Source organism: Mesoplodon mirus, assembly GCF_964341445.2.
Source record: "Mesoplodon mirus genome assembly, chromosome: 12".
Classification (NCBI taxonomy): domain Eukaryota; kingdom Metazoa; phylum Chordata; class Mammalia; order Artiodactyla; family Ziphiidae; genus Mesoplodon; species Mesoplodon mirus.
This window is the reverse complement of record NC_138988.1, coordinates 38,361,787-38,388,004: the sequence shown is the minus strand read 5'-3', so window position 1 is coordinate 38,388,004 and position 26,218 is coordinate 38,361,787. Positions and strand designations below refer to the sequence as shown.

Here is a 26,218-nt window from a genome sequence, read left to right as displayed (position 1 = left end):
CTGCGTGCCACAACTATGGAGTCTGCCTGCCACAACTAAGAACCAATGCAACCAAATATTTTTTTTAAATCCTCTTAATTTCCATAAACCTCAATTTCCTTACTTGCAAAATGGATGTAATAACCACCTCATAGGTTATGAAAATGAAAATAGAAATTTGTAAAGCATGTAGCCCAATAATCTAATCTAGCATTCAATATGCAATAGGCGATCGACCTACATTCCTTCTCTTAAAGCTAGATTATAAACGTGATGGTTTACACCACGTCGGTGAAAGAAAACTGTACTCTCTAAGGCCCTTGTAGCAAAGCAAATAATTACTATGCCTAATAAAGTTAAAAGCTCTGATCCGTATCTGCAAAAGGCAGACTGGAGATTAGGCCTGGGTTTTGAAGAAAGGGAAATACGCAGGAAATTGACACAGGGCGTAGTTAAGTGACAGGTTGCCCTAGCGACCACACTCCCCAGCAGCCCTCGCGCAGTCAGACACCTTCGCGGATTGGACACCTCCATAGGAAGCGTGTGGTGGGGGGAGGGGACAGGCGCGAGGTACTGTGGGTAGGAGACGGCCGTTGACGGAGGCGCCATTTTGTGAGGCGGCCGTACCCCGTTGGAATCCCCTGGCACAAAACCGCTACTGCTGCTACTTCCGTCCTTCCTGGGGGTAAGTGCGGCGGCCGCCCGTAATGACCCGCGGTTCTTTCTGTTGGAGCAGGCCCTGTAGAGCCTCCCTGTCAGCCGCGGGCGGCGATCGATCAGCTCCAGCCGGATCTCTCGAAGGGCTACCGGAGGCATTGGAGAGCCGCGCCCCTCCTCGCCGCTAGCGCTGTCAGCTTTCAGAGAGCGTTCTCCCGCCCAGCTCGAGGCCCTCTTCTTTCGGGCTCTGAGTGTGCCCCTGTCGGGACGTGTTTCCGACTGCCCAGCCCGGCTGAGCATGAAGCCGTCGTTTGTCCCTCGGGTACTTCTCAGGGGCGCCCTGACAGTCTCTAGCCGCCATCGCCCCTCAGCTTGACCTGAATCAGCCCTCTCCGGAAAGCTGTTCGGTGAAGGCTGATCTGCGGGCTGGGAACCTCTTGGGGGTCGGGAGGCGGGTGTGCAGGCAGGAAGAGAAAGCCGGACGCCTGAGTTGGTCGCGCAGGCCGTGGCGCCGCCATCTCGGCCGCGACACCCCGCGGAGGTGGGTCCGGGCAACTGCCCAGGCGATGAGGGGAGGCATCAGAGATTCTGCCTAGGGCCTGGTTTCTCCCGGATGGTTCTCTTCCATTTGTTAATTCAGTAAATGTTCGTTGAGCGCCTGCCTAGAACAGGCGCCAGGGACAGCTGTAAGTAGTTTCTCGGACCGCGCACGCATCGAACGCAGTCTAGCTCTGTGACGTTTTATCACCGCCGGTGCGCAGCTGAGCCAGGCTGGCCACCTCAAGAACCTGTGACGATTATTGTTACCTAGGAATTAAGTTGTGTGGAGGTTTACCCTTGTTTGACATAGCTTTGGATCAGCCGTTGCGTTTTAAATGGAGTAGATTTTCAATCAACTCAGCATCGGGCTTCTGAAAGGTTTTAAGCTTTTCATAAGTAATTTTTGAATTTCGTTTCGCTCCTTGTATTAATACAGACACTTTGATTAATGTTTTAATGGTCAGCTATCCCAATGGAGTTGCTTTGATTCAGAACACAGGGAGCTGATTGCAGCTGTGCCCTTTTTGCTTTGTAATCCTACAGCAGGAGCAGGGAAGGAACCTTCTGCTCGTATCCTTTTATGGGTTTATTATTGAATGTGGAATCTAATATTTTTCACTGTGCTTCGCCTTCCTGCTATGTTCACTGTTAGCAAAATGTTAGCTTGATTTTAATGTTGACAGTTGGTCCCCACTTCCCTCCCCACCCCCCCAACTTTAGATAATCACTGTTAATGGTTTAATGAAATTCCAGTCTCAGTAGTATAACAGCTATGGAACAGTTGACTTACGTGATCTCTCAGATTTGCAGCAACCTATCTCTTTTGTCTCCTAGGAAAAACAAAATTTGAACCTTTTGGAGCAGTGTGCTAGATCTTCAGCAGGACAATGGGTTCAGACAAACGGTAAGTTATTACTGTTACATGCCTTTGATCTCAGCATTTCAATGGGGACTGAGCTATTCGTTAAAAATTGTTTATCAGACAAATATTTGAGTGTCTGTTTTGTATCCGGCATTGCTGTGAGCACTTTCATGATACCTGCTCTCACAAGCACACAGTTTAATGAGATAATTAAAATACTGTGTGAACTGTGCTATGGTAAAAGAAGTTGAGGGTGCTGTTAGAACACTTAGGAACATGTGTTTTCTTGGAAACGGCCAGGAAAGCTTCCTGGAGAAAGTATTCTCTAAGGTGAAGCCTGAAGGGTAAGAAAGAATTAGGCAAAGGAGGGCTGGGTGGAATAGTAAGTCATGAGGGTTCCTGGTGTGGATAACAAACAGCCTCTGGAAGAAGCTAGGAGATCATACTGTCTGTCACTTTGCACAGTACCTGGGCTATAGAAAGCAATCAGTGAATGCCAGTTCTCGTTATTGTCACCTCCATGACAAGATGATCCAGATTTAGAGAGCTGAGAAGCTTTGGACCATGGGTTACATTTTTAAAAAAAAAGAAGAAGAAAGAAAAACCGCTAAAAAATTAATAAAGAATTAAGATGAGAGCATTTGACTCCTGTGTCATCTGTGGATTCTCCGACTCAAACCATTTGATTTAAACATACAACCTTTATTTATTCATCCAGCTGCCTCCTTAATATTGAGTCCAGTCGCAGTGATAGATCAAATTGATGGCGCACTGGGACTCATGAAGTGTTCATGTCACATGATATCATTGTTTTAATGCTTTGTCAGTAGTCTGGTTCCAAATAAATTAACATTTACCGTTTTAGGGTCTCTCATCTACATACTTAACATTTTGAAATAGTCCTAGACTACTTGTTTCATTTGTTTCTTTTTATGAAATTTGTATACTCTAAATGAGGCGCTTATAAGCTTTCTCTTTGTCTTGTCCTTACATAGTAGTTTTATGAACCTGGTAAACAATTTATGAAAGAACTGTTTATATCTGTGGTCAAATGGGTTTAAGCCTTTTGTCATTAGGTTTTCCTGTGAAGCCCAGTGCTGCTCAGTAATCAAAAATAAATCGGGTTTCCCTGGTGCTGCAGCGGTTAGGAGTCTGCCCACCAATGCAGGGGACACGGGTTCGAGCCCTGGTTCGGGAAGATCCCACATGCTGTGGAGCAACTAGGCCCGTGTACAGCTGCTGAGCCTGTGCTCTAGAGCCCGTGAGCCACAACTACTGAAGCCCATGCACCTGGAGCCCGTGCTCTGCAACAAGAGAAGCCACTGCAGTGAAAGGCCCTCGCACCGCAGCAAGAAGTGGCCTCCGCTCACCGCAACTAGAGAAAACCCGCGCACAGCAATGAAGACCCAACACAGCCAATCAGTCAAAATCGATCAGATGTTATAGGAAATAATGTTCTCTGATGGTGCTTGTTATATCTAACAAATGAACTTGGTTAACTGCCTAATGGGGAAAAAAGACAGGTTATCCAGTTTGTTGGTCCATTTCTCAGTAATGAGATACCCTTCAGAGTGGATGAATCAGGACATGTCCCCCTTTGTAATTGAGTGAAATGCTAATACAGTTGACCCCTGAACAACATGGATTTGAATTTTGCAGGTCCACTTATAGGCAGATTTTCTTCAATAAATACAGTACTACATGATCCGTGGCTGGTTGAATCTGCAGATGCAGAACTGTGTATACCAGAGGGCTAACTGTGGGACTTGAGCATCCATGGGCTTTGGTATCTGCAGCAGGTCCTGGAACCAGTCCCTGGCGGGAACAACTATAATTACATTCTTCCAGTCTAGATTGATCACTAAGATCTGAAATCAGGGATGAAAGGAGTGATGTGTAGGCCACAGGCTTGGGAAAATGCAGGATGAACTTGGGCAGCCTGACTCTCTCAAAAATATTAAACCCATACATTTGATAGCTATATTTTTACATTTAGTATGAATTCCTGAAAACTACCTTTGTACTTAAGGATATAGCTGTTTTCCCAGTTATTGTCTTTGTAAATTGGAATTTGGTGATAAATTTTAAGGGATACACTGAACTAGTTGGATATCTTATGAACTGAGATGTGGGTTGTGTGTTTTTTCAACCATGTTTTCTAAAGGGACAAAATGTGATTTACTGAAGAGTAAATGAAAATTATTTTCCGTGGCAGAGTGAGTAGAACAGAACGCAGTGGAAGATACGGGTCCATCATAGACAGGGATGATCGTGATGAGCGTGAATCCAGAAGCAGGAGGAGGGACTCAGATTACAAAAGATCTAGTGATGATCGGAGGGGTGATAGATATGATGACTACCGAGACTATGACAGTCCAGAGGTGAGTGGCCAACAACTGTTTATAGAGTTGTTAGAATTATGAATTATATGCACAGAACCTCCAAGATTCTTGAAATAAGTATACCAAGTGTGGAAATCTCTCAAGAGGAGTATTATATTCAAACTCTTTATTATTCTGAAATTTGAGTCGACTATAACCCTCAAAGACAGACTGAGCCCTGTAGTCATAGAAATACTGGCCAGGGTTTACTTAGGGCTCACTATGCACCAGGCACTCTTTTGAGCACTTGACTTACATGAACTCATTCAGGTCTCACTACAACCTTATAAGGTAGGTGTTATTCTCATTTTAAAGATGAGACAATTGGGGCATAATTATATACCATCCCTTTGCCTCAGATGGTGTTTCTAAAAGTTGTAGTTTAACATTGTAGCATAGCTTTTTTCACATTTCTTTCCATATGCATTAGCTTTGTTTAGCAGTAATTGTGCAGCCCACATAATTTTGCACTGTTTTTTTTTCTTATGCATATAATCATCTTATTTTAACAGGTAATAGTGTTTCATTGTGTGTTGTTACACTGTTTGGTGAGTTGTTAAACCATTCTTCCTGAACTAAATGATTGTTGCCAGGTTTGGGGGTTTCTGTTCTTGTTTTTGTTTTTGTTTTATGCTGTTTTAGAAGACACTGCAGTGAACATCATCATGGAGTTCTTGTATTATCTCTATTCCTAAAGATAAATTACTACAAGCGGAGAGACTGGATCAAAGGGTATAAATAAGCCCAGTGTGGTTTGAATTACAATTTTCTTTATTGTAAATCAGAGAGAACGTGAAAGAAGGAACAGTGACCGATCCGAAGATGGCTACCATTCAGATGGTGACTATGGCGAGCATGACTATAGGCATGACATCAGTGATGAGAGGGAGAGCAAGACCATCATGCTTCGCGGCCTTCCCATCACCATCACGGAGAGCGATGTAAGGAGAACCAACAGTTCTAATGAGCAATCCAATAGGCACAGTGAACTTTGAGCTTCTACCATTATTTTCTTGTGTTACTATATCTCAAGCTAATATCTAGTGAAATACATTTCTGTAATTAGGGTGGAGTTCTCTCAACTTGGTTCACAGATAGATTATCATTTGTATTTAGGCTTTGAAGCTCAATGTAGAGTTTTCAGAAGAACTACAGGGAGCAGTTCTTATTCCTTCAGTAATAGCTATTAGAAGGTAGCCAGTACGTTTTTATTGAATTGGTTACTTACTTAGTGAGGATGTATCTGTAAGAACATTTTATGATTTGGCCATCCTTTGATTCAATGGAAATTATATTATCCATTTGAAACTTTTGAAAAGCCTGTAGAAAAGCCTGGCTCCCCACTTCTCAGACTGGTCAACTACGGCCTTGGTGTACTGGGCACTGCCTGATTTCCAGTGGTATCTCTGACCCACACGCATTCCTTCCAGCCACATCCACCACTTGCTTCTGCTGCAGGCCATTTTGGACATGTCCATTGTTCTACCAGTGTGCCCTTTTTTTCTCCTTGAAGCCTTTCCTTCTTTCTTCCTTCCTTCCTTCCTTCCTTCCTTCCTTCCTTTCTTTCTTTCTCCCTTCCTTCCTTCCTTCCTTCCTTCCTTTCTTTCTTTCTAATAGCTATGGAGTCTTAACCACTGAACCACCAGGGAAGTCCCTGAAGCCTTTCTTGACCTACCAGCTGGAATTTCTTAAGTGTATCCCCAACCCTTGAATGCAGGAGGCTGCTCAGCCAATGTTGTTTGTGAAATGAATGTGATGTTTTGAAATACATTTATAAAACATGCATTATGCCAGTATCTATTGTCTTGGAGTATTCAGAGTAATATTCTGACTAATGTTTAGTGAATTTTAGAGCTAAAGATAAGTACTGAGTTCACACAGCCTTGGTCTTCTAAACATTGGAAGTGACAAATGTGAGATGGGATGTTAGAATTAATAGTGGGTATTTGTGATCCACAGCACACTTGCTACACTCTGTACTGCTATGCTATAGTGATGCAGAACCATGGATCCTGCCTCATAAAAGCTTAAGGATGAATAGCTGAGGTCAGCAGATAATGAAGACAATGCAGAGTAGAAAGGGATAGGCGTTGGAAGAGGTCCTGTTGAAAGTGGTTCTGTGGAGTAACTCTGGAGGATTCTTTAAGGGAGCTGAGTTAACTGGTCGAGGGCAAGGAAGAGCTCCAGGGAGATTTTAGTGGAGCTGATTCTTGGGGGATAGAAATGTTTTGGTCTGGTGGAGAACTGAGGATAAGATGTGGACTGGCCCAAATCAGCTTGATTTGACTGAAATCAAAGGCTTCTGGCAGGAGAGAGGTGGATGGGAAGGTGCTTTGGGGGCCAGTGATGGAGTCTTTGAAAGCCCAGCTAAGTATAAAAGAAAGCTACTGAGGTTTTTACCTGGTAACAAAAGCTATGTAGGTTAGAATGGTAGGGGGTTGAAAGACAGCAGAGCTGAGCTCAGGTAGCAGCAGCCATGAGCATGTGGAGTAGGGGAGGAGGGGATAACAAGAAATCTTGCAGGAGTCAAGTCGAGGAAAGTTTACTTGTTGATCATACTGTCCCCTTGAGTCTTTTAGGCCTGTGGCCCTGGGAGCGTGCAGAAGAAGTGGGTGGCATGGGGAGAGCAATGCCTTAGCTGACTCTGGGGGCACTCCCTTCTGGTAATGAAACAAGATTGAAATGCTTATTTATTTCAGGCTTCTCAGAGAACTAGAAGTGCTTACCTTAAGAAGGCAGGTTTTCAAAGTAGACTTTCTGAGGTTGCCAAATTTTGTGCAGTATTTGTAGAAAATTTGCTTATTGGGATCTTTAAAACAGTTTAAAATTATAGTATTTAATCTTCTCCTGAATTTCAGTTTATCACTTTCAGTATTGTCATTTTATTTTAGTCCCCCACTGACATATGAACTCTTAGAGTAACTGTCTTTAGTTAATTATGTTACTATGTATGTTACTGTATTGCTACTTTTATAGAAACTGTTTTTAGTTACTCTGGTGACTGATTTTTTACTTACTGTGTTACCAAGCATGAACTTGAGTCAGGTGGTTGGCTCTGGCTCAGTGTAGCACTTCTCATACATACTCTTTGTGAAAAAATAGTCGATTTTCCTTATATTTGTGGTAGTCGCAGTCTATAAAGGCACTTGGGGTACGGAACCATGCTTTTAGGGGAAATACAAAGTTAGGTTCATGTGAGCCTCTGGTCACAAGATTTTCATTAACAGATCAATATATGACCGTGTATTTCTGTTTAGAGGTGCCTTATTTAATATATACTGTTGATTCATTAGCATTGAACTCACAGCCAATAGCACTGTAACTTATGTCTGAATGAAGTTTTCTAATATATTTTCCCTGTAAGGGACATCACAGCCTTCCTTCTTGCATTAGGAACACTAGACAGCACTTCAGCACTGCACTTGGAGAGCCATTTTAAACAGTGAAATCACCAACAAAAAGTACAAAAATGTGAAAAACTTGGCATTAAACAGATTATGAGTAGGACACTTGTTTACAGTATGAAAACTGAAACAAGGCAGAGCATCACCTCTGCCGGGAACACATACATCAGGTGACTCAAATTTTTTACTACTCTGCACACGTCTGCAAATGGCCATGAAAGCACTACAAGTATTGATTTGGAGGTAACGAATTTTAATGCGTAGGCAAATCCACAAGTGCTGAATCCCCAAATAATGAGGACTGACTGTATATAATCCGGCAGCCTTTACACGTAATTATGGAAAGTGGAGGCCACTAAGAATCTCTTTTTCACAAATTTGGCCCTGGTTTTCTCCCTGGGAGTATCGCTGCCTGGTATGATTGATAAAGAGACTAATGTATTTATTAATGTATTTTGCCTTTTGCTGTAAGGGTTTGATCTGACATCAATAACAAACCTACCAGCCAGAAGTCTTTCTTCAGGCCAAATTAATGTTTACTTTGATTTACTAGGAGCTGAAGAACGTTATGAGCTTTGTTAATTTTCACCATTAATGTAAATGTAAGGAAGGTATTTCTTTAAGATATTGTGCAAAAAATATTTATCTTAAGGGAGTTCCTCATTTTTTGGCATTGATACTTGGTTGCGTACTTCAGAAGACAGTGACATATCTTCTGCATTTATTAAATCTCATCTTTCTCTCTGGTCCTTTAGTACAAAGAACAACAAGATTAGACTAAAGGAGGGAGGCTTGAGGGACAGCATACCATGAGCAAGACTGTGTATCACAACATAAATAATTGTGCCTGAGGAAATTCCCAGTCAGCATATAAAGAATGCCTTCAAAGCTGTTACAGTACATCAGTTTCTATGAGAAGTGTTCCTTCTTTTATTCCATTTTTAGAATAATTACATTTTGATGATAGAAGTTAAAAGCTTGGCTAAATTAGGCAGTTAATGTAATCCCTAGCCTTTGACCTCTCTTTAGTGTGGAATAGTTTGTGGCTAAAGCTTTAACTATAAATGTGTAAAACCCTGTCTGTGCAGATTCGAGAAATGATGGAATCCTTTGAAGGCCCTCAGCCTGCGGACGTGAGGCTGATGAAGAGGAAAACAGGTGAGAGCTTGCTTAGTTCCTGCTGTTCTGGTTCTCTTCCCCATTCCCACCTCAGTCCCTAAAGAACATCCTGATATCCCCAGTCTTCAAGCACATGAATTCAGAATGAAAGGTTTGCCATGGCTAAGGAATGTGACTGTTTGAAAACGATGTTAGAAAGCATCTGAGGACCTTTTTAAAAACTTTGTTTTTAGGGGCTTTTTTTTCCCTTCGGTAAGTAGTGATTTATAAACTCCTTGTTTGACTGTTTGTAGTCGGTTGCATGGTTACTTTTTAAGCGTGGAATCAAATCGAGTGGCATTTAGTTCAGGCGGCTTGGTTCCTTGCCATGGCAAAGTATCAAGAAGATCCCCAAGTCAAGTCACATTTGTAAAGCTGCTTCCCAATTGGCTTTGTCACGCAGTGTTGAAGCAGTGGGAGAGAGATTCACCTGTTATAAAGGAACTGACTAACACGAGTATCCCGTCTATATCTGAATGCTGTCTCTAGGTGTAAGCCGTGGTTTCGCCTTCGTGGAGTTTTATCACTTGCAAGATGCTACCAGCTGGATGGAAGCCAATCAGGTTGCTTCACTCACCAAGTCTAGATATTCATGAAAATGGAACAAGTCTGTACAATTTAAAAAAAAAAAGGTTGAAGGAGTGGTTTGTTCCAAAGGAGTGACTTTAAAAAAAGAAAAGCTTTGTATATATTAAAATTGCTGTTACTAGAATAAATACAGTACCAAGCACTACATTGCAGAATTTGCTCTGCCTTTAAACATGGCTACCTGGCAGGGCCTTGTTAACCACTGAATATTTGTCTGGTAGTTATCAAGACATCTTTAATATTCCCCTTTTCCTTACCTGATTATATTCCTATTATGTCCATTGAGAGTAATCTTAGATTATCCAACTCTCGATTTGACAGTGAAAAGAATATAATTGAAGTCTGCTACAGGCATTTTGTAAGTAATTTTTTATTTCGCTTGGAGACTGCAAGCCTCCTGGAGGCGTAACTGCTCACATGGGTCTTCAAGGACTATATAAGGACCTAGTGGAATTTCTGAACAATAAGTCTGATGAGATTAGCCTGGGAGCTGGTGTCCTGCTGCTGTCTGATCTAGTTAAGAGTGGCATTAACATTCTAATCTCCCTGAGAATGCCTTTTATAGTCTGTTCGAAGCAAATCATTGATGATTCTTTAAGAAGCATTAACTGAAGTGTTCTACAGTTTGTCAAGATAATGTTCAGTGCTTGGCACTTAAATAACGTTTTTTTGCCAGAACTCCAAAGCACAGTATTGAATGCCTTAACCAAGTGCATTCTGGGAAGTCTGCTTAACTCATTATGTTGTTTCTCTGCAGCATTTTATGATTTGTCACTCATAAATACGAGTTATATTCTTTGATGATTTATTATCATTTATAATAAGACTCACTAATGAGGGTATCATTTTGATTGACTTGTTAGATTTTTAAGCCTCTCATTTCCTTAACCCAGAGGTGACAGCCTGATCTTATAATGGTAGATCTTCATTCATTTCATACCATGGACACCATCCTAATAAAATTCAGGACATACACAAGCTTCATGTGAATCTGCTTTCTTTACATGACAGCATCTTTTAATATGGTAGATGTATCAGAATGACTTGCTTGGGAGTTTAAAACTCCTAGGAAATTAAAACCTGTAAGACACTTAAAAATCTCCACAATTTTAATGTATACAAAGCTATGTTAATGTGTAATATTTCATTACAGTTCAAATTCACTCCAGAAATAAAAGGCCAGTAGGATTAGGGACTCAGTGATAGTTTGGAGTCTCCCCCAGCACACATCCCTCCTAGTGGGATGATCTGTTGACATATCTCCCAGCTTCTTTATTTTTGCTTCTTTACAACACAGTGAGTGGATGGCCTTCAGCTCTTTCCCTCTTGGCCAGACATGCAGTCTTGTCTTTAGATATTGCAGAGACAACATTCACAGCATGTCTTAACTCTTCCAGGATTTGCAAGAACCAAATTACTCAACAGTATGTATGTTTAGAGGGGTTAGACTCCTTTAAAAAAAATTTGGATATCTAACCTCCTACTTAAATCTGTTTTGACAGTGTCAGAACATCCTGCCCCCTTCCCCTCCCCCCCCAAAAAAGAAAAAGAAAATATGTGCCTGTTAAATGAAGGCTCTTTGGGGGCAGGTGCTGGGTATACTCTTGGTAGACTGATTCAGCTTGGAGTTTTGACCTTTGAAAATTAAGTCCTTTTTAGTCACATGGTTGACTTGAAGGATGAGGTGGTATATGAACATTTACAATCTTTTCCTAACCCCCTGAAGAAACTTCATTGGCCTCCTGGTTACTCATCTTGAAGGAGAGTACCATCTATTTCAGTGAAAAACACATGTCAGGACATCACGTGGTTGCACTTGGCAGGAAGAAATCTCATTTAGCTGTTTTAGAGTCGATGGCATTCAGACTAGTTCCTCCTGAGAAAATTGTAACCAGATTCCCTTTAAAAATGAGTTCCCCTCCCATCGTCCCCCAGAGGACACATCCTGAAGCAGGAATTTGAGGGAAGGGGAAATGTAAAGGCTTTCACTTTGCGTAAGGATGGGGGACTGGGGAAAAAGTGAAGCGAAGCCCAAGGACACCATGCTAAGGGCTAAAGTAGGAGACAACCTCAGAACTGGGAGAGTTGTGTCTTCTGCTTTTTGAAATAGACTGTCACTCTCAGGCAGCCTGTCAATGATGAATGTTAGGACTTCTGTCTCTGCTGGAGACACGGCCTGGTGCATGTCAGCGTTTAGTGTGTGGCAGCTTTCTCAGCACTCCCTGACTCCGTTTACCTTTACTCCGCATCCCATTCTCTTACTGCCTATCTGAAGGATTGGATGGGCAGAGTATAGGTGGCGGTGGTTGGTCCTCCCCGTATGTTGTCCATTTAATTCCAGAGCACTGATTTTTCCGAAGTGTGCTCTGCCCTGGGAAAATGGACACATGTTCCTCACAATGGGAATAACTAATTACTTCTTTTTTTACAGAAAAAGCTGGTGATTCAAGGAAAGCATATTGCAATGCATTATAGCAATCCCAGACCTAAGTTTGAAGATTGGCTTTGTAACAAGGTAAGCATGCGTTCTTCCCAAATAGACAAAACTCTTTTGGGGTTTTGTTGTTTTCTATTTGTTTGTTTGACTGTCCAAACAAGGAAACGAATAAGTACACAATCACCAGCTTTTATCATAAGGTGATTTTCGTACTTTCTTTCTTGGGTCCTCCTGAGTAGGTATTAGAGGACAGAATCCCTCAAACATGAGAGATTTTGTTTAAGATCCTGGTTCTAAGCCCAGTGTTTCAATTAAGATTTTAAGTTTATTTCACTTTATGGTTTCTTGAATTCTAGAGCTCTCAACTTTTGGCAATTTCTCTCTTTTTTTTTTTTTCTATTATTATTTGACTGCATTGGGTCTTTGTTGCTGTGCATGGGGGCTGCTCTTCATTGCAGTGCGCGGGCTTCTCATCATGGTGCCTTCTCTTGTTGCAGAGCATGGGCTCTAGACACATGGGCTTCAGTAGTTAGTTGTAGCTCGCGAGCTCTACAGCACAGGCTCAGTAGTTGTGGCACACGGGCTTAGTTGCTCCGTGACATGTGGGATCTTCCCGGACCAAGGCTCAAACCCATGTCCCCTGCATTGGCAGGCGGATTCTTAACCATTGCGCCACCAGGGAAGTCCTTATGGTGCTCTTCTGTTATAAGGGAGAACTTTGCCAGTGGCTTGCTGTAAGATTTTGGGGTGAACTAAAACTTTTCCCCAGCTTGATAAAAATGGAATTCTACTTCAGAATACATCAAAATTTGTTTTTCTTGGGAGAATTCACATAGTAAAAGCATTCTAAATTTTTAGGTTAATATCCCTTTATCTTGGATACATGGTATCACTTTCTGCTTTTTTTTGTTGTTGTTCCTCACTGGGACTTGCCCATGGCCCTCTTGCTCTAACCCACATTGTTACTAGTAAGCCCGGCCTACTGTGAGAAATAACCAAGATAAAACTTTTTTTTTCCAGTGCTGCCTTAACAATTTCAGGAAAAGACTAAAATGCTTCCGATGTGGAGCAGACAAGTTTGGTAAGCCCAGATTCAGCTGTTTGGGAATATGTATTAAACCCTGACTAATTGGATTGTCTGTGAACCTAAGGAGAAGTACAGGTTGTAGGGCATTTAAACAAGTAACCTATATATTTTCCTTAAACCTTCTTACCTTAGGTTAGGTAGATCCTGCTGATGATTGTGAGAGTACAAATAGTTCTTTTATGTTCCAAAATTAAGTCTGCTCGCCTTGTTTACATTCTGCATCTGCTTTTCTTTAGTATAGAGGTAATGTCAGTCCTCCACTGGCCCAATTTTTGCATTCCCCATTTAAAATTCATGTCAAAATTAATGAGGTTTTACTATAGCCACAAATAGTTAAAAAAGAAAAAATAACTGCTACATTTACTTAAAATTAAAACTTTGGTATTTCAATGTATATTTTATATTGGTTTGTTGTTTGTTTGTCTTCAGTTACTGATTCTTCCTCTTTCTTTCCTTTCTTGTAGACTCTGAACAGGAAGTGCCCCCTGGAACCACAGAATCAGTTCAGTCTGTGGATTACTACTGTGATAGTAAGTTCAAGTGTAATCTTTTGGCCTTTATGTTGGAAATTGACCTCCATTTGATGTTTTTGTTCTCCTACCCTTTTTTATTTTATTTTATTTTATTTATTTATTTATTTTGCATTTATTTTATTTATTTGTTTTTGGCTGGCGCTGGGTCTTCGTTGCTGCGCACGGGCTTTCTCTAGTTGCGGTGAGCAGGCTTCTTATTGCGGTGGCCTCTCCTGCTGCAGAACACGGGCTCTAGGCATGCAGGCTTCAGTAGTTTTGGCACGCAGGCTCAGCATTTGTGGCTCGCGGGCTCTAGAGCGGAGGCTCAGTAGTTGTGGTGCATGGGCTTAGTTGCTCCGCGGCATGTGGAATCTTCCCGGACCAGGGCTCGACCCGTGCCCCCTGCCTTGGCAGGCGGATTCTTAACCACTGCGCCACCAGGGAAGTCCCATCCTGCCATTTTTTAATGAGGAGCAGTAGCTTCAGGTTGCCTCATAGAAGATTGGTTTTTAGAATCTTCTCCATGTCAAAGTGTGAAAGATATGCAGTTGACCCTTGAACAACATGGGTTTGAACAATGTGGGCTTTTTCAATGAATGCTATTGTAGTACACTGTCCTCTGGTTGAATCTGGGGATGTGGAACTACCAGTACATAGGGCTGACTATAAAGTTATCTACAGATTTTTGACTGCGTGGCTGGAATGGGGGTGGGGTCAGCACCCCCAATCCCCCTGCATTCAAGGTCAAATATGCTAGAAACCTCCCAAAATGGATTTGTTTGTTTGTACTTGAACCTGCCTTGAAAAGCACTGATGGTGGGAATGCATGTATCTGTCATTTGTCTCATTCACCTGCAGCAATCATACTTCGAAACATAGCTCCACACACTGTGGTGGATTCCATCATGACAGCGCTGTCTCCCTACGCATCCTTAGCTGTCAATAACATTCGCCTCATAAAAGACAAACAGACCCAGCAGAACAGAGGCTTCGCGTTTGTGCAGCTGTCTTCTGCAATGGTGAGATGTTCATTGAATCTTTCCTTTTAAAAGAAACTGAAATTTAAGAGGCAGATGTGGTTCATCTAATTGTGATACTGTGTGTAAGGCTCCTGGAGCCCAAAGTTCAAGACTTAAGAAATGACAGTTATTACAGTGCTAAATTACAGGCTGATGACTTCAGTAAGTGGTAAAAATACCATATATACCTGTAGATAACTGAAGGTTGAGCCATAGTTTCGTCCTTCCATCATGCTTTGCTTTAGACTGTTTTAGCATTTACTCTTTTAATAATACTGGATACCTTCATGTCCTGGAGGAAAGAGGGCTAATTTTTTTCTCATGATTTCATATCCACAAATAAGAATGAATTGCTATTCTTTTTTTAATATTTCTTTGACTGGGCTAGGTAGTAGAGATTTTCAATTACGTGACAGAATTGTTTTTCTTCACATTCTCCTTCAGGATGCTTCTCAGCTGCTTCAGATACTACAGAGTCTCCATCCTCCTTTGAAAATTGATGGCAAAACTATTGGGGTTGATTTTGCAAAAAGTGCCAGAAAGTGAGTGGCTTCATTGTCCTTACTTCAAACCGCTGCATCTGCGTGCTTGTCCAGGGATGCTTTGCTAACTGCACTCAAAGCCCATGTTCTCTACATTGAGACACTATCCTTCCTGGTTGGCTGGGAAGGATACAGTTGTCTTCTTAGAGCTTATTCCCTCCTGTCTCAATAACCAGTTGCCAGAAAACTTCAGAGCAGGACAAAGAGAGACATGGCAGATGGGTTGAGAATAAGTGCTATGCAAACTGCTTCAGGATGGTGCAAACCCATCTGGATATAATTCTTTACTTCCAGAACAACATGCAGCTTCATGTATATAGAGCTTCATTCTAGCGACATAAATTTCCCCTTTCTGGTATCATTGCTCATCCAGCAGACACCTTATTAGATGGAAGGGTACAAAGGAGAATAGAAATACTACAGGGACACTTGCCCACTTAGGGCTTTGCCCATGGGAACCCTTCCTCATCTGAAATGTGGCCTTGCTGTCATTAGAGACCTTCCAACAAAGGCTGGAGTGAATTGCTGTTTTCTGGGTAGTGTGGCGTTAGTGATTGGAGGCATACTGAGATAGAATCACATGATTGGATCATTGTGGTTTCAGAGACTTGGTCCTCCCAGATGGTAACCGGGTCAGTGCTTTCTCCGTGGCTAGTACAGCCATTGCTGCCGCTCAGTGGTCTTCCACCCAGGTAAGATGGAGGATCTTTTTGCTCAAAGTAGTGTGGTGGTGTTGCCCAGATTCACAGAAGTAACCTCTCCAGCAGTGCTTGCCTTAGAAGCTCTCCAAGGACATTTTAAAAACTTGATGTCTGTGTTTCCTCTTCTTTTGATATTTTGTAGTCTCAGAGTGGCGAAGGAGGCAATGTTGACTACAGTTACCTGCAGCCAGGCCAAGATGGCTACGCCCAGTATGCTCAGGTAGGTAGATTTGACCAGCATCCAACTTCTGGTCTCCAGAGTGTGTCTGAGAATAGCAGCTTTAATGGTGGACTCTTCTACAGTACTCACAGGATTACCAACAGTTTTATCAGCAACAGGCTGGAGGATTGGAATCTGATGTATCATCTGCATCAGGTAATAAACTTCATATTCCCTTTATTTTTGTTTAAGCAAATACAATTGAGATAGAACTAGATGTTCTCACTAGACCCAAATAAATCTGTGAGGGCCATTTTCCTGCAAAACTAGGGGATAGGACACATTCAGGGTTGTCACCATGTGCCTAAGGTCTTAGGGGAATATTGGGATTGCTTGTGTACATCAGGAGCTGATAAGAAGCTCTTAGAGACCATGTGAAGTGTGTTCATTCTTGGAATTCAATATTTTCCCTGTCTGTGTTGTTAGGAATCATGGGTGACCATGTAGGGTCAGGTAAGCAGATACGGTGTGGCCCTACAGTCTGGTGTCCAGACATTAATCAGAAGGGTCACTCTAAAAGCTTATGCTTCAGTTTTTGTTCTAGAATTATAAAGGTGTGGCAGTTAAATCTATTCTCAACCCCAGAGCAGATATGGAGACTTTCTTCTCTTCCTTCTTCTTAGCCATCATACAGAATGTTTGACTTTGTGTGTCACATTCTAGTAGGATTATAAAAATGAAAATATCGTAGGTTCAAGAGTACTTACTGGGAATTAGGTTGTTAAGAACTGACATATACAAAGATGTTAGGTTGGGCATTACAGATAAGGATGTTTGGCTTAGAGTTCAGTGCGTTGGCTCTTCTAACTCCTGTGTTTATTATCAGGCACAGCGGTGACCACCACCTCAGCGGCTGTAGTATCTCAGAGTCCCCAGCTATATAATCAGACCTCCAATCCACCCGGCTCTCCGGTAATCCTGTCATTTTAGATACAGAACTGGTGACTGTTGGGGAAGCTTTGTGTTGCCATACTAGTATTGTCTTTTCCTGCTGTATGAGCTAGGATTGAATCATACACATTCCAGTCTCACTTCTCTGTCAAATATTATTAGATAATAAAATAATTTTGTGTATGTATTTTAAGTGCAAGATTCCAAACAGGGTGTATTTATACTATGCATGCTTCAACTTGACCTCTAGGAAGAAAGTTGTCAACATGTGTTTTGCTCAAGGATTGCCTTAGATCATTGCTACAGTGGGTCTGTCAGGGGGCCCTTCCTGCTGGATGATTGCAGTGATTTAGTTCTGAGAGACTTTACAGTTGAAACTATATTGAAGCTGCTGTTCTTTCCAGACTGAGGAAGCACAGCCTAGCACTAGCACAAGTACACAGGCCCCAGCCGCTTCCCCCACTGGTGTAGTTCCTGGTACCAAATATGGTAAGCCAAACCTCATGGGGCTGTTGATAGTTGGAAGGTCCTAGTTGTCGTCTTTGTTTAATAAGAGTTCCTCTCCCTTTGTGGGTGTCAGAGGGACACTTGGGGATGTGAGAGAAGACCATTAAGGCCTGCTGCATCTCAGTGGCTTAGAATTTGAAGTAAAGCCAGTTTCTTACCTGGAATGACTGTATGCTGGATTTTGTTTTTTGCAGCAGTGCCTGACACGTCCACTTACCAGTATGATGAATCTTCAGGATATTACTATGATCCGACAACAGGGCTGTACTATGACCCCAACTCGCAGGTAATTTAAGGGTTAAAATACATGTTTTGAGGTATAATGTACATATGGAAAAATGCATGAAACTGACGTGCAGTTCTTGCAGTTCTTTGAATGTTTACATGTATATGCGTTCATACATATACCAGCACTGAGATAAGAACGAGAGCATTCCTAACACGCTGGACATTCTCTGGTGCTTGTTGCTGTTTGGTCAGTAACCCCACCCGTAGCCACTATTCTTACTCCTAAACCATGGATTATTTTGTCAAGTTAAAATTTATAGGTGGGCCTCCCTGGTGGCGCAGTGGTTGAGAGTCTGCCTGCCGATGCAGGGGATACGGGTTCATGCCCCGGTCTGGGAGGATCCCATATGCCGCGGAGCGGCTGGGCCCGTGAGCCATGGCCGCTGGGCCTGCGCATCCGGAGCCTGTGCTCCGCAACGGGAGAGGCCACAACAGTGAGAGGCCCGCATACCGCAAAAAGAAAAAAAAAAAAAAAAAAAAAAATTATAGGTGACTGTTAACCTTCATGTAAAGACCTAGATAGAACTTTTAATTGTGATTTTTTTCTTACTATATATTCTTTTTTTTAATTGAGATAAAATTCACGTAACATAAAATTCACCATTTTAACCATTTAGAGTGTTCAGTTCAGTGGTATATTCACAGTGTTGTGCAACCATCATCACTATCTAATTATAGAACCTTTTCATCAACCTGAAAAGAGACCCTATGCCCTATATATTAAGCAGTCACTTCCTAATCCCGTCCCACCCCAGCAACTGCTGTCTGCTTTCTGTCTCTATGGATTTGCCTATTTTAGACATTTTGTGTAAATGGAATCAGATATGTGACCTTTTGTGTCTGGCTTCTTTTACTTAGCAACCCTTTGTATTTTTGAGAGTAGAAATTAGCAGGTGTGTGGAGTGATATTTTATTTTTGGTGGTGTGTATAACTTTTAAAGAGGAAAAGCAACATTAACACTCCAAAAATAAACAGCTATTTATGACCAGGAGCTGTATGTATATATAGAACAGTAAAAATAAGTGCTTTTAACAGGAACTTGGCATTGAGAGCTTGTGGTTTCTGAGAGTCAGGTGTGAAGCTGTGTGGGACGTGCCAAGCAGGCTGAGCCTGTGCATGGTTCTTCCACTGCTCTTGCTTGTGAAGTCTAACCTTTCCCAGGCCATTCTTCTTGGTGGCCATAGAAGTTGTGGCTCCTGTGTCTGACCCGCACCACCTTCCCTGGAAGAGATAAAACAAGCAGTCTCTCCTGGGTCCCTGTTGAGCAGGTAGAGTGAGTGATTGAAGAATAGAGAAGAGGAGAGATAACTGCTACCTATTCTCTGTTGTGGTTCTCCCCACAAATTTCAGATCAAGGTCCTTCACGTGTCACCTCCTTCCAGGCTCCTGAGCTAGCCTCTTACAAACCTGTTTGGTTGCCTGGGTGTCCACAGGCAGGGTTCTGTATGGTTGAACCCAACAATGAGATGTTAGGTGGTTGTCATGGAGGACGTATGAGAAAAAGCTCCTCCTGAACCACCTGTTCTGGCCACTTGGTTTGTGTAAATGGTCTGTCTATGGAAAGGAGTCAGATGCGTTTCTCTTTGGGTGCCCTCCAGGCCCAGGGATTAAATTAATGGGAACTAGACTCTTAAAAAGAAACTACACTCTACTTTTGCCCAAGAGGTTTCACACCTCTTGGCTGGTTCATCATCCTCACCTACACCAAGGTGTACAGCACCTCTTCTCTACGCGGAAAATATTACTAGTCTGCAACATGCTTTGTTTTTATATTTAGGTTTTTTGACAAAACAACTTTGATGCAGGTTTTTGACAAAATACTCCTTTAAGTTAATGGTTCAACACAGCAGAAATCTGCATTAATGGTATTTTTTTCCCCAGTACTACTACAATTCCTTAACCCAGCAGTACCTGTACTGGGATGGAGAGAAGGAGACTTACGTGCTGGCTGCAGAGTCTAACTCCCACCAGCAGACGGGCCTACCTCCTGCAAAAGAGGGGAAGGAAAAGAAGGAGAAACCCAAGAGCAAAACAGCACAGCAGGTAAGATCATGACCCAGCCAGCAGACCCATCTTTCTCTCTGGGATATTGGGCTTAATTTTTATGTTTTTTTTGGGGGGGGGCAGGGGGGCGAGGCATTTATATCTGCTTTATTTGGATTCTTTAAAATGGGGCCACACATCTTATTTATATCAAGTTTGTAGAGCATTTTGCAATTTTTTAGTGTTACCATATGTTGTCTGTCAGTTGCCTATGTACTTAGGGGAAAAAAATCCTGAAAGACTCAAAGACTTTTTTTTTTTTTTAATATTTATTTATTTGGCTGTCTCGTGTCTTAGTTGCGGTACGCGGGATCTTCATTGCCGCATGCAGGGTCATTAGTTGCGGCATATGAGGGATCTAGTTCCCTGACCAGGGATAGAACCCGAGCCCCCTGCATTGGGAGCACAGAGTCTTAGCCACTGGACCACCAGGGAGGTCCCTGAGATTTAGGTTGTATAAGGCTGTATGGGGTTTCCTGTGCCTTTCTGCGGTTAGAAGAATTCACTGAAGAGTTCCCTCTGATGGAGCAACAAGAAGAAAAGAGTCATTAATCAGCCTGCATAGTGCAGGAGCCTGCATGAGTCCCAGCTTCAGTCCAGGGAGGAAAAGTCGTTTATACAGGTAACTTCAACGGGAAGCTGATAGAGGCCATCCATAAAAACTATTTAGGGAATTTAAAATACATTGACTTTTGAGACCTTTAATGACTTTGGTTGTATATAGTATCTCATAAAGGTAAGGGCAAAAGGGGTTTTGTTACAGTTTGTTACAATAATGGCTTGTTTTCATGGCATAGGAGACTGTTTTCTAAGTTCCTCTACCTAAGTGTATTTTTTGTGATTGTTGTTTGACTTTAGATTGCCAAAGACATGGAACGCTGGGCTAAGAGTTTAAACAAGCAGAAAGAAAATTTTAAAAACAGCTTTCAACCTGTCAATTCTTTGAGGGAAGAAGAAAGGAGAGAATCTGCTGCAGCAGATGCTGGCTTTGCTCTCTTTGAGAAGAAGGTAACAGTAGCAGGAATGGCCTTACTTCATGAGGGGAACTTAGGTAAAATTTGAGGCTTATGACTTGTTCTCTGTTTCCCAGGGAGCCTTAGCAGAAAGGCAGCAGCTCATCCCCGAATTGGTGCGAAATGGAGACGAGGAGAATCCCCTCAAAGTAAGGAAGTACCACCAGAGTTTAAAGACCATATCTGTGCTTTGTGTCTCACTTTGAAACTCGGCTCCATCTTGGCTAATGTGATTTCTACTTAATTGGTCCCTGTCAGTGGGTATTTGGAGCAGCTTCTGCATATAGAATCCATGTTCAGGGCTTTGCTTTCCCTGTGTGAGAGCTGGAGAGATGGAGCAGGGAATGAAGCCCAAATTCCTGAGCTCAGTTAATTGAGTTTTATTGCATTTGTAAATAGAGAGTTTTAACAGACTGGAAAGAGGAAATTAAGGCAAGAAAAAAACATTTTATTGGTAGATACTAATGTGGGTGGGCCGTTACTCTGATCTGTTGTATTTGGGGTTTTCAAACATGGTCAGTAGTTTGAGAACAGCCATCCAGGAACTCTTCTTGGGGCCCCAAGAGGGTTGGTGCCAGGAGGCTCTCGAGCCCAGCACTGGAGGACCTGGCTGCTCCACTCAGTACGGGTAATGGGCGTACTCTCACAGCTTGGATTAGGCATTACTTTTAGCCATTGCTATCTTCCTGTTGTACATTTCCAATGACCCACCCTCCTTTTGTCCTTAGAGGGGTCTGGTTGCTGCTTACAGTGGTGACAGTGACAATGAAGAGGAGCTGGTGGAGAGACTTGAGAGTGAAGAAGAAAAGCTGGCCGACTGGAAGAAGATGGCCTGCCTGCTCTGCCGGCGCCAGTTCCCAAACAGAGACGCCCTGGTCAGGCACCAGCAGCTCTCAGACCTACACAAGGTGGCCATGCTTCTCTGAGCTGATCTGAGGCAGGGAGGGGAGGCAGCAAGATGCTGTGAGTGCCCTGACGGTAGTGAAGTTTCAGTAAATACCTGTATTAAATGATTGCCTTTTAGAAGGCTGCTCCTGATTATAGTATGTTCTAGATTATAGAGTGGAAAGGACTGTGGCAGCTCCATATGCACCGGGCTCTGGCTTTCATGCTGTAGTGTAGTGAGTTGGGCTTTGACTCTTAGAATATAATAGATACTGGGGCTTCCCTGGTGGCGCGGTGGTTGAGAGTCCACCTGCCGATGCAGGGGACACAGGTTCGTGCCCTGGTCCGGGAAGATCCCACATGCCGTGGAGCGGCTGGGCCTGTGAGCCATGGCTACTGAGCCTGCGCGTCTGGAGCCTGTGCTCCACAACGGGAGAGGCCCGCGTACCGCAAAAAAAAAAAAAAAAAAAGAATATAATAGATAACTGATAATGTCGTGATATCTCAAATTAGCTAGGTGTGAATTCTTACTGTCTGTAAAATCTCTCGTATAGCAAAACATGGACATCTACCGACGATCCAGGCTGAGCGAGCAGGAGCTGGAAGCCTTGGAGCTGAGGGAGAGAGAGGTGAATGGGGGTCATTGTGCTGCTAGAGTGTCTTGGGGTAACTGCCTTTGGCTTTTATTTGTAGCACTTGTTTCAGGTCCCAGGGGCAGGGTAGGATTTGCCACATACCTGTCACCTGGCCATTGTGGCTCATGTAGACTGGACCCAACTCTGTGCTTTGTGAGCCCTGTACTGACCCTTAATGAGGGTGCTCAAGGCTGCTCACAAGTTGGTGAATATGCTGGATTTTAGCAAGGGGAGAGTGAGCTCATTTGGCCTGGCCAGGGAAGCCTTTGTGAACAATGAGAGGAGCTTAAAATGAGGCCCAGGGAACAGCAGGACACAAGATGATTGCAGGTGATGTGGAAGGAAGCAGTGGGCAGGAGAAGCTTGTGGGGCCACTAATGGGCAGTCATTTGGTAGTTGATGAGGCAGGTTGAGAGCCAGCTGGGCAGGGTTTTAAATACAAATAGAGGCCTATGGGTTAGAGATGAACCAGTGAGCAAGTTACTTGAAATTTCTCACCCCAAGATAGTATCTGTAGTTAGGGCGTTTGCTTTCCTGTTTTTTTCCACTGTTTATGGTGCCGTCTCCCCAGGGACTGTAGAACAGGTCTCTGGAAGTCTCCTTGGCTCTGTCTCCCTGGAGGTGGGCCTGTCCAAATGCTGAGGGGGTACAGCAGCTCTGCCCTCCTCTCCCTCGAGGACCTTGGCAAGCTGTGCCCACGCCCAGCAGGCTGGTTGAAGAGCTTGACAAGAGGTGACTCGTTAAATAAAACTGGTTGTTGGAAACATAGTTCTACCCCAGGTTCCATACACAGTTCATCTCTACAAACCTGCCATTTTGGATATGACTGAGTGCAGCGAGGGAGACAGGGCATGTGGTATTTGAGAGCACTCTAAAAGGCCAAGCTCCAGATGAAGAAAGCACTTGAGGTGATAATCTTGAAGTGTGGGTGCATGAGACTGCTACAGATTGAAGTCTGAATATCTCTAACCATGTTTGTTTTCCCACATAGATGAAATACCGGGATCGAGCTGCAGAAAGACGGGAGAAGTACGGCATTCCAGAACCTCCAGAACCTAAGCGCAAGAAGCAGTTTGATGCTGGCACTGTGTATGTGTTGTGCACATTTTCCACTTTGTGAGCCGGGGCTCTGGCTTTTTAAGTAACTGTGTGTTTGCCACTGGCAGGAATTACGAGCAGCCCACCAAAGATGGCATTGACCACAGTAACATTGGCAACAAGATGCTGCAGGCCATGGGTTGGCGGGAAGGCTCGGGTTTGGGAAGAAAGTGTCAAGGCATCACAGCCCCCATTGAGGTAAGCAGTGGCTTGCAGGCTTATCCCAGAAATGAGATTGAAGCACCCAGAGGACCTAGGACCCAGTGGGAGTTGTCTTCTCTGCAGCCCTCCCATATTTCACGCTCCTTTTAAGATGTCAGTTGGAAGGAATGGATGTGGCACCCTACTTGATTTTTCTGGTCTTTTGGCATCTTTGGGTAAAACCTACCTTCTCCTAAGGGCTGTGTCTTTCTATGTCCTTTGTTATAAACAAACCCTAACTTAATGCCAATTCAGACCCGTGTAGGTTAGATTGGATTTTTAGAAAGGTACTGTGCTTTAATTTCTAAGTGATTTTGCTTATGTATAAAACAAATTATAATTTAGTAGGATTTCCATCCATGATAAGAAATCCTTTACTCAGAGCTCAGGAGCAGAGGCCCTCAACCACTGGCCTTCTAGACAAAAGCACCGCCAGTGATTGCTCCCTCTCTGACCCAGCAACATAGCTTAGGTCAGACTCTTACTGTTGATTTGTGCAAGCGAGTTCTGCTGACTTCAAGCTGTCCTGCTGTGATCTGTGCCCAAAATTACCAGACCTTCTCTGGGCTTCAGTGCAATGCTCTGTGCTTTGGGGCCCTTACAATGCTTGCTGAACAGGCATAGGAGTAGGGGAGGGTAGGGTTCTATCTGCCTGTCTCTCTTACCTATTTGATCCCTTCAGTCCTTAAACCTACTCCAGGTCTCCAATATAGAAATCCATGTCTTCATTTAAAACTTCCTCTCCTGTCTTCCAGAGGGTGGTCCAGCTCAGTAGGGAGTGGGTTAGATAAGGAAGAGAGGGAGCCGTCCACACCCTACCTGCCAGCTGCTGACAGCAGTTTTATCCCCCCCAGGCTCAAGTCCGGCTAAAAGGAGCTGGCCTAGGAGCCAAAGGCAGCGCATACGGACTGTCTGGTGCAGATTCCTACAAAGATGCTGTCCGGAAGGCCATGTTTGCCCGGTTCACTGAGATGGAGTGAGACTCAGAGAGGATGAGAGAGAGAGAGCGAGAGAGTGAGAGAGAGAGCGAGAGAGTGAGAGAGAGAGAGAGAGAGAGAGAGAAAGAGAGAGGGAGAGGGAGATGACAAGGAGCTCCAGAGAGCACAAGGGGTGCTCCATCTCATGAATTCACTCTGACCACCTTTCTGTTTAAGGGCATGCCTTGTGCTGTTAATAGTTTTTAGGGCAAACCACTTCATTCTGCAAGGTTCTCCCACTTAAAGGAGTTCCCCTAGTATGGGTTATCTGGTGAATGACCTGCCTTCCTGCCAGAGGGCTTGTGAGCTGGCCAAGGGGACAGTGGGTCTTTTATACTTCAGTGTACATAGTGTAATTGTAGTGTGTTTTACACGTGTAGCCTATGTTGTGATCCATCAGCCCCTTGCATTCCTAGGGGGTGTTGAGATGCCCTAGGGTGGTATGTAACACCAAAGCCACCTCTGTCATTTGTTGTGCTGTCTTTTCTCGGCAAAAGCCTTGTGTATATTTGTATATTACACATTTGTACAGAATTTTGGAAGATTTTCAGTCTAGTTGCCAAATCTGGCTCCTTTACAAAAGAAATACCTTGAAAAATGTGCGTCTGTGTCTCTTTATTCTTGGGGTGATGAAGGAAGTGTGTGAAAATTCTTCATGAAAACTCGATCATAACTGAGTTGGCTTTTCCACTTCCTTACTTTGTATAGGCCTAAGTGAGTGCAAGCACTTGGGCTTCTTCACTTTTCACAGACTATATCCTAGACCTGCGGGAGGTAGGCATGTTACTGCTCTGTGAGGAAGAGCCTTCCTGCTTTTGGCCACAATACAGGCGACCTCTTTGCTGAGGTGGAGGAGCTGAGAGGCCATCTCTCTCCCCTGAAGAACTCTACTTCTCCACTGTCATCTCAGCTGCTGAGGAGGTGGTCAGGGACGTTGCAGGGTTTTCCATTCTGAGTGGTGTCATCCAGTCCTTGTCATCATTTGGCCAGCAACACCATGCTTGACAAGAGCAGGAAGTGTGCCTGAGTCTGAGGCTGTTCCCGGGACCAGATGTGGTGATGGGGTACCCATGCTGCCCATCTAGCTGAACTGAGTGCTTGGGCTCCCTGTTTGGCGTTTAGTCAGGGAGGGGGAACTTGTTCTTAAAGCTAGACCTCCATGGCTTTTGTGAATGGTCATATTTTGTGAATGGTCACCTCACACAGGTGAGGCCACACATCATGATATCTGGGAAGCTCTTAATCACGTATAGCCAGCTCATCAAAGGGCAGGTGAGTGTAAGCCTCTTCCTTGGGGAAGCCACAGCTGAGCCCTGGCAGGAGAGCCAGGCCTCCATCAGCCATCTTGAACCTCTGACTTCCCCACACCAGGAAGGGCACTTGAATCGGTCCCAGCCCTACTTGGTGCTGATAGTTGTCATATTCAGCTGCTCAAGGCTCCCATGAAGACAGCTCTGGACCACAGCATCTGCTGTCTGCACTGGCATGGGCTTTCCTATAAACATGAATTTAGTGTCCATCCTCTGATCAGATCCTCAGAGAAGCTGGCGGCTCCCTCTCCCACTTTAAGCCTCTTCCACAGCTATACCTGT

At 43.5% G+C, this 26,218-nt stretch overlaps 1 protein-coding gene across 1 annotated transcript; it reads left to right on the top strand.

Moving 5' to 3' along the window:
• The first annotated feature begins 562 nt into the window (after window positions 1–562).
• RBM5 (RNA binding motif protein 5) lies at window positions 563–25,218 on the top strand. The gene is made up of 25 exons (XM_082637146.1): window positions 563–664; window positions 2,011–2,080; window positions 4,254–4,419; window positions 5,205–5,360; window positions 8,912–8,981; window positions 9,471–9,544; window positions 12,001–12,084; window positions 13,027–13,087; window positions 13,558–13,623; window positions 14,464–14,624; window positions 15,069–15,166; window positions 15,771–15,858; window positions 16,010–16,087; window positions 16,171–16,243; window positions 16,914–16,999; window positions 17,383–17,467; window positions 17,680–17,771; window positions 19,656–19,817; window positions 20,676–20,825; window positions 20,908–20,979; window positions 21,559–21,738; window positions 22,270–22,344; window positions 23,342–23,439; window positions 23,517–23,646; window positions 24,504–25,218. The coding sequence occupies exons 2-25, from the start codon at window positions 2,064–2,066 to the stop codon at window positions 24,627–24,629; spliced, it is 2,448 nt and encodes an 815-aa protein (XP_082493272.1). The 5' UTR covers window positions 563–664; window positions 2,011–2,063; the 3' UTR covers window positions 24,630–25,218.
• The last annotated feature ends 1,000 nt before the right edge of the window (window positions 25,219–26,218 follow it).

Coding starts and splice junctions, on each gene's coding strand:
- RBM5 (XM_082637146.1), top strand. Junction 9,545..12,000: donor GCTGGATGGAAGCCAATCAG/GTTGCTTCACTC, acceptor CTTTTTTTACAG/AAAAAGCTGGTGATTCAAGG. Junction 16,244..16,913: donor TGATGTATCATCTGCATCAG/GTAATAAACTTC, acceptor GTTTATTATCAG/GCACAGCGGTGACCACCACC.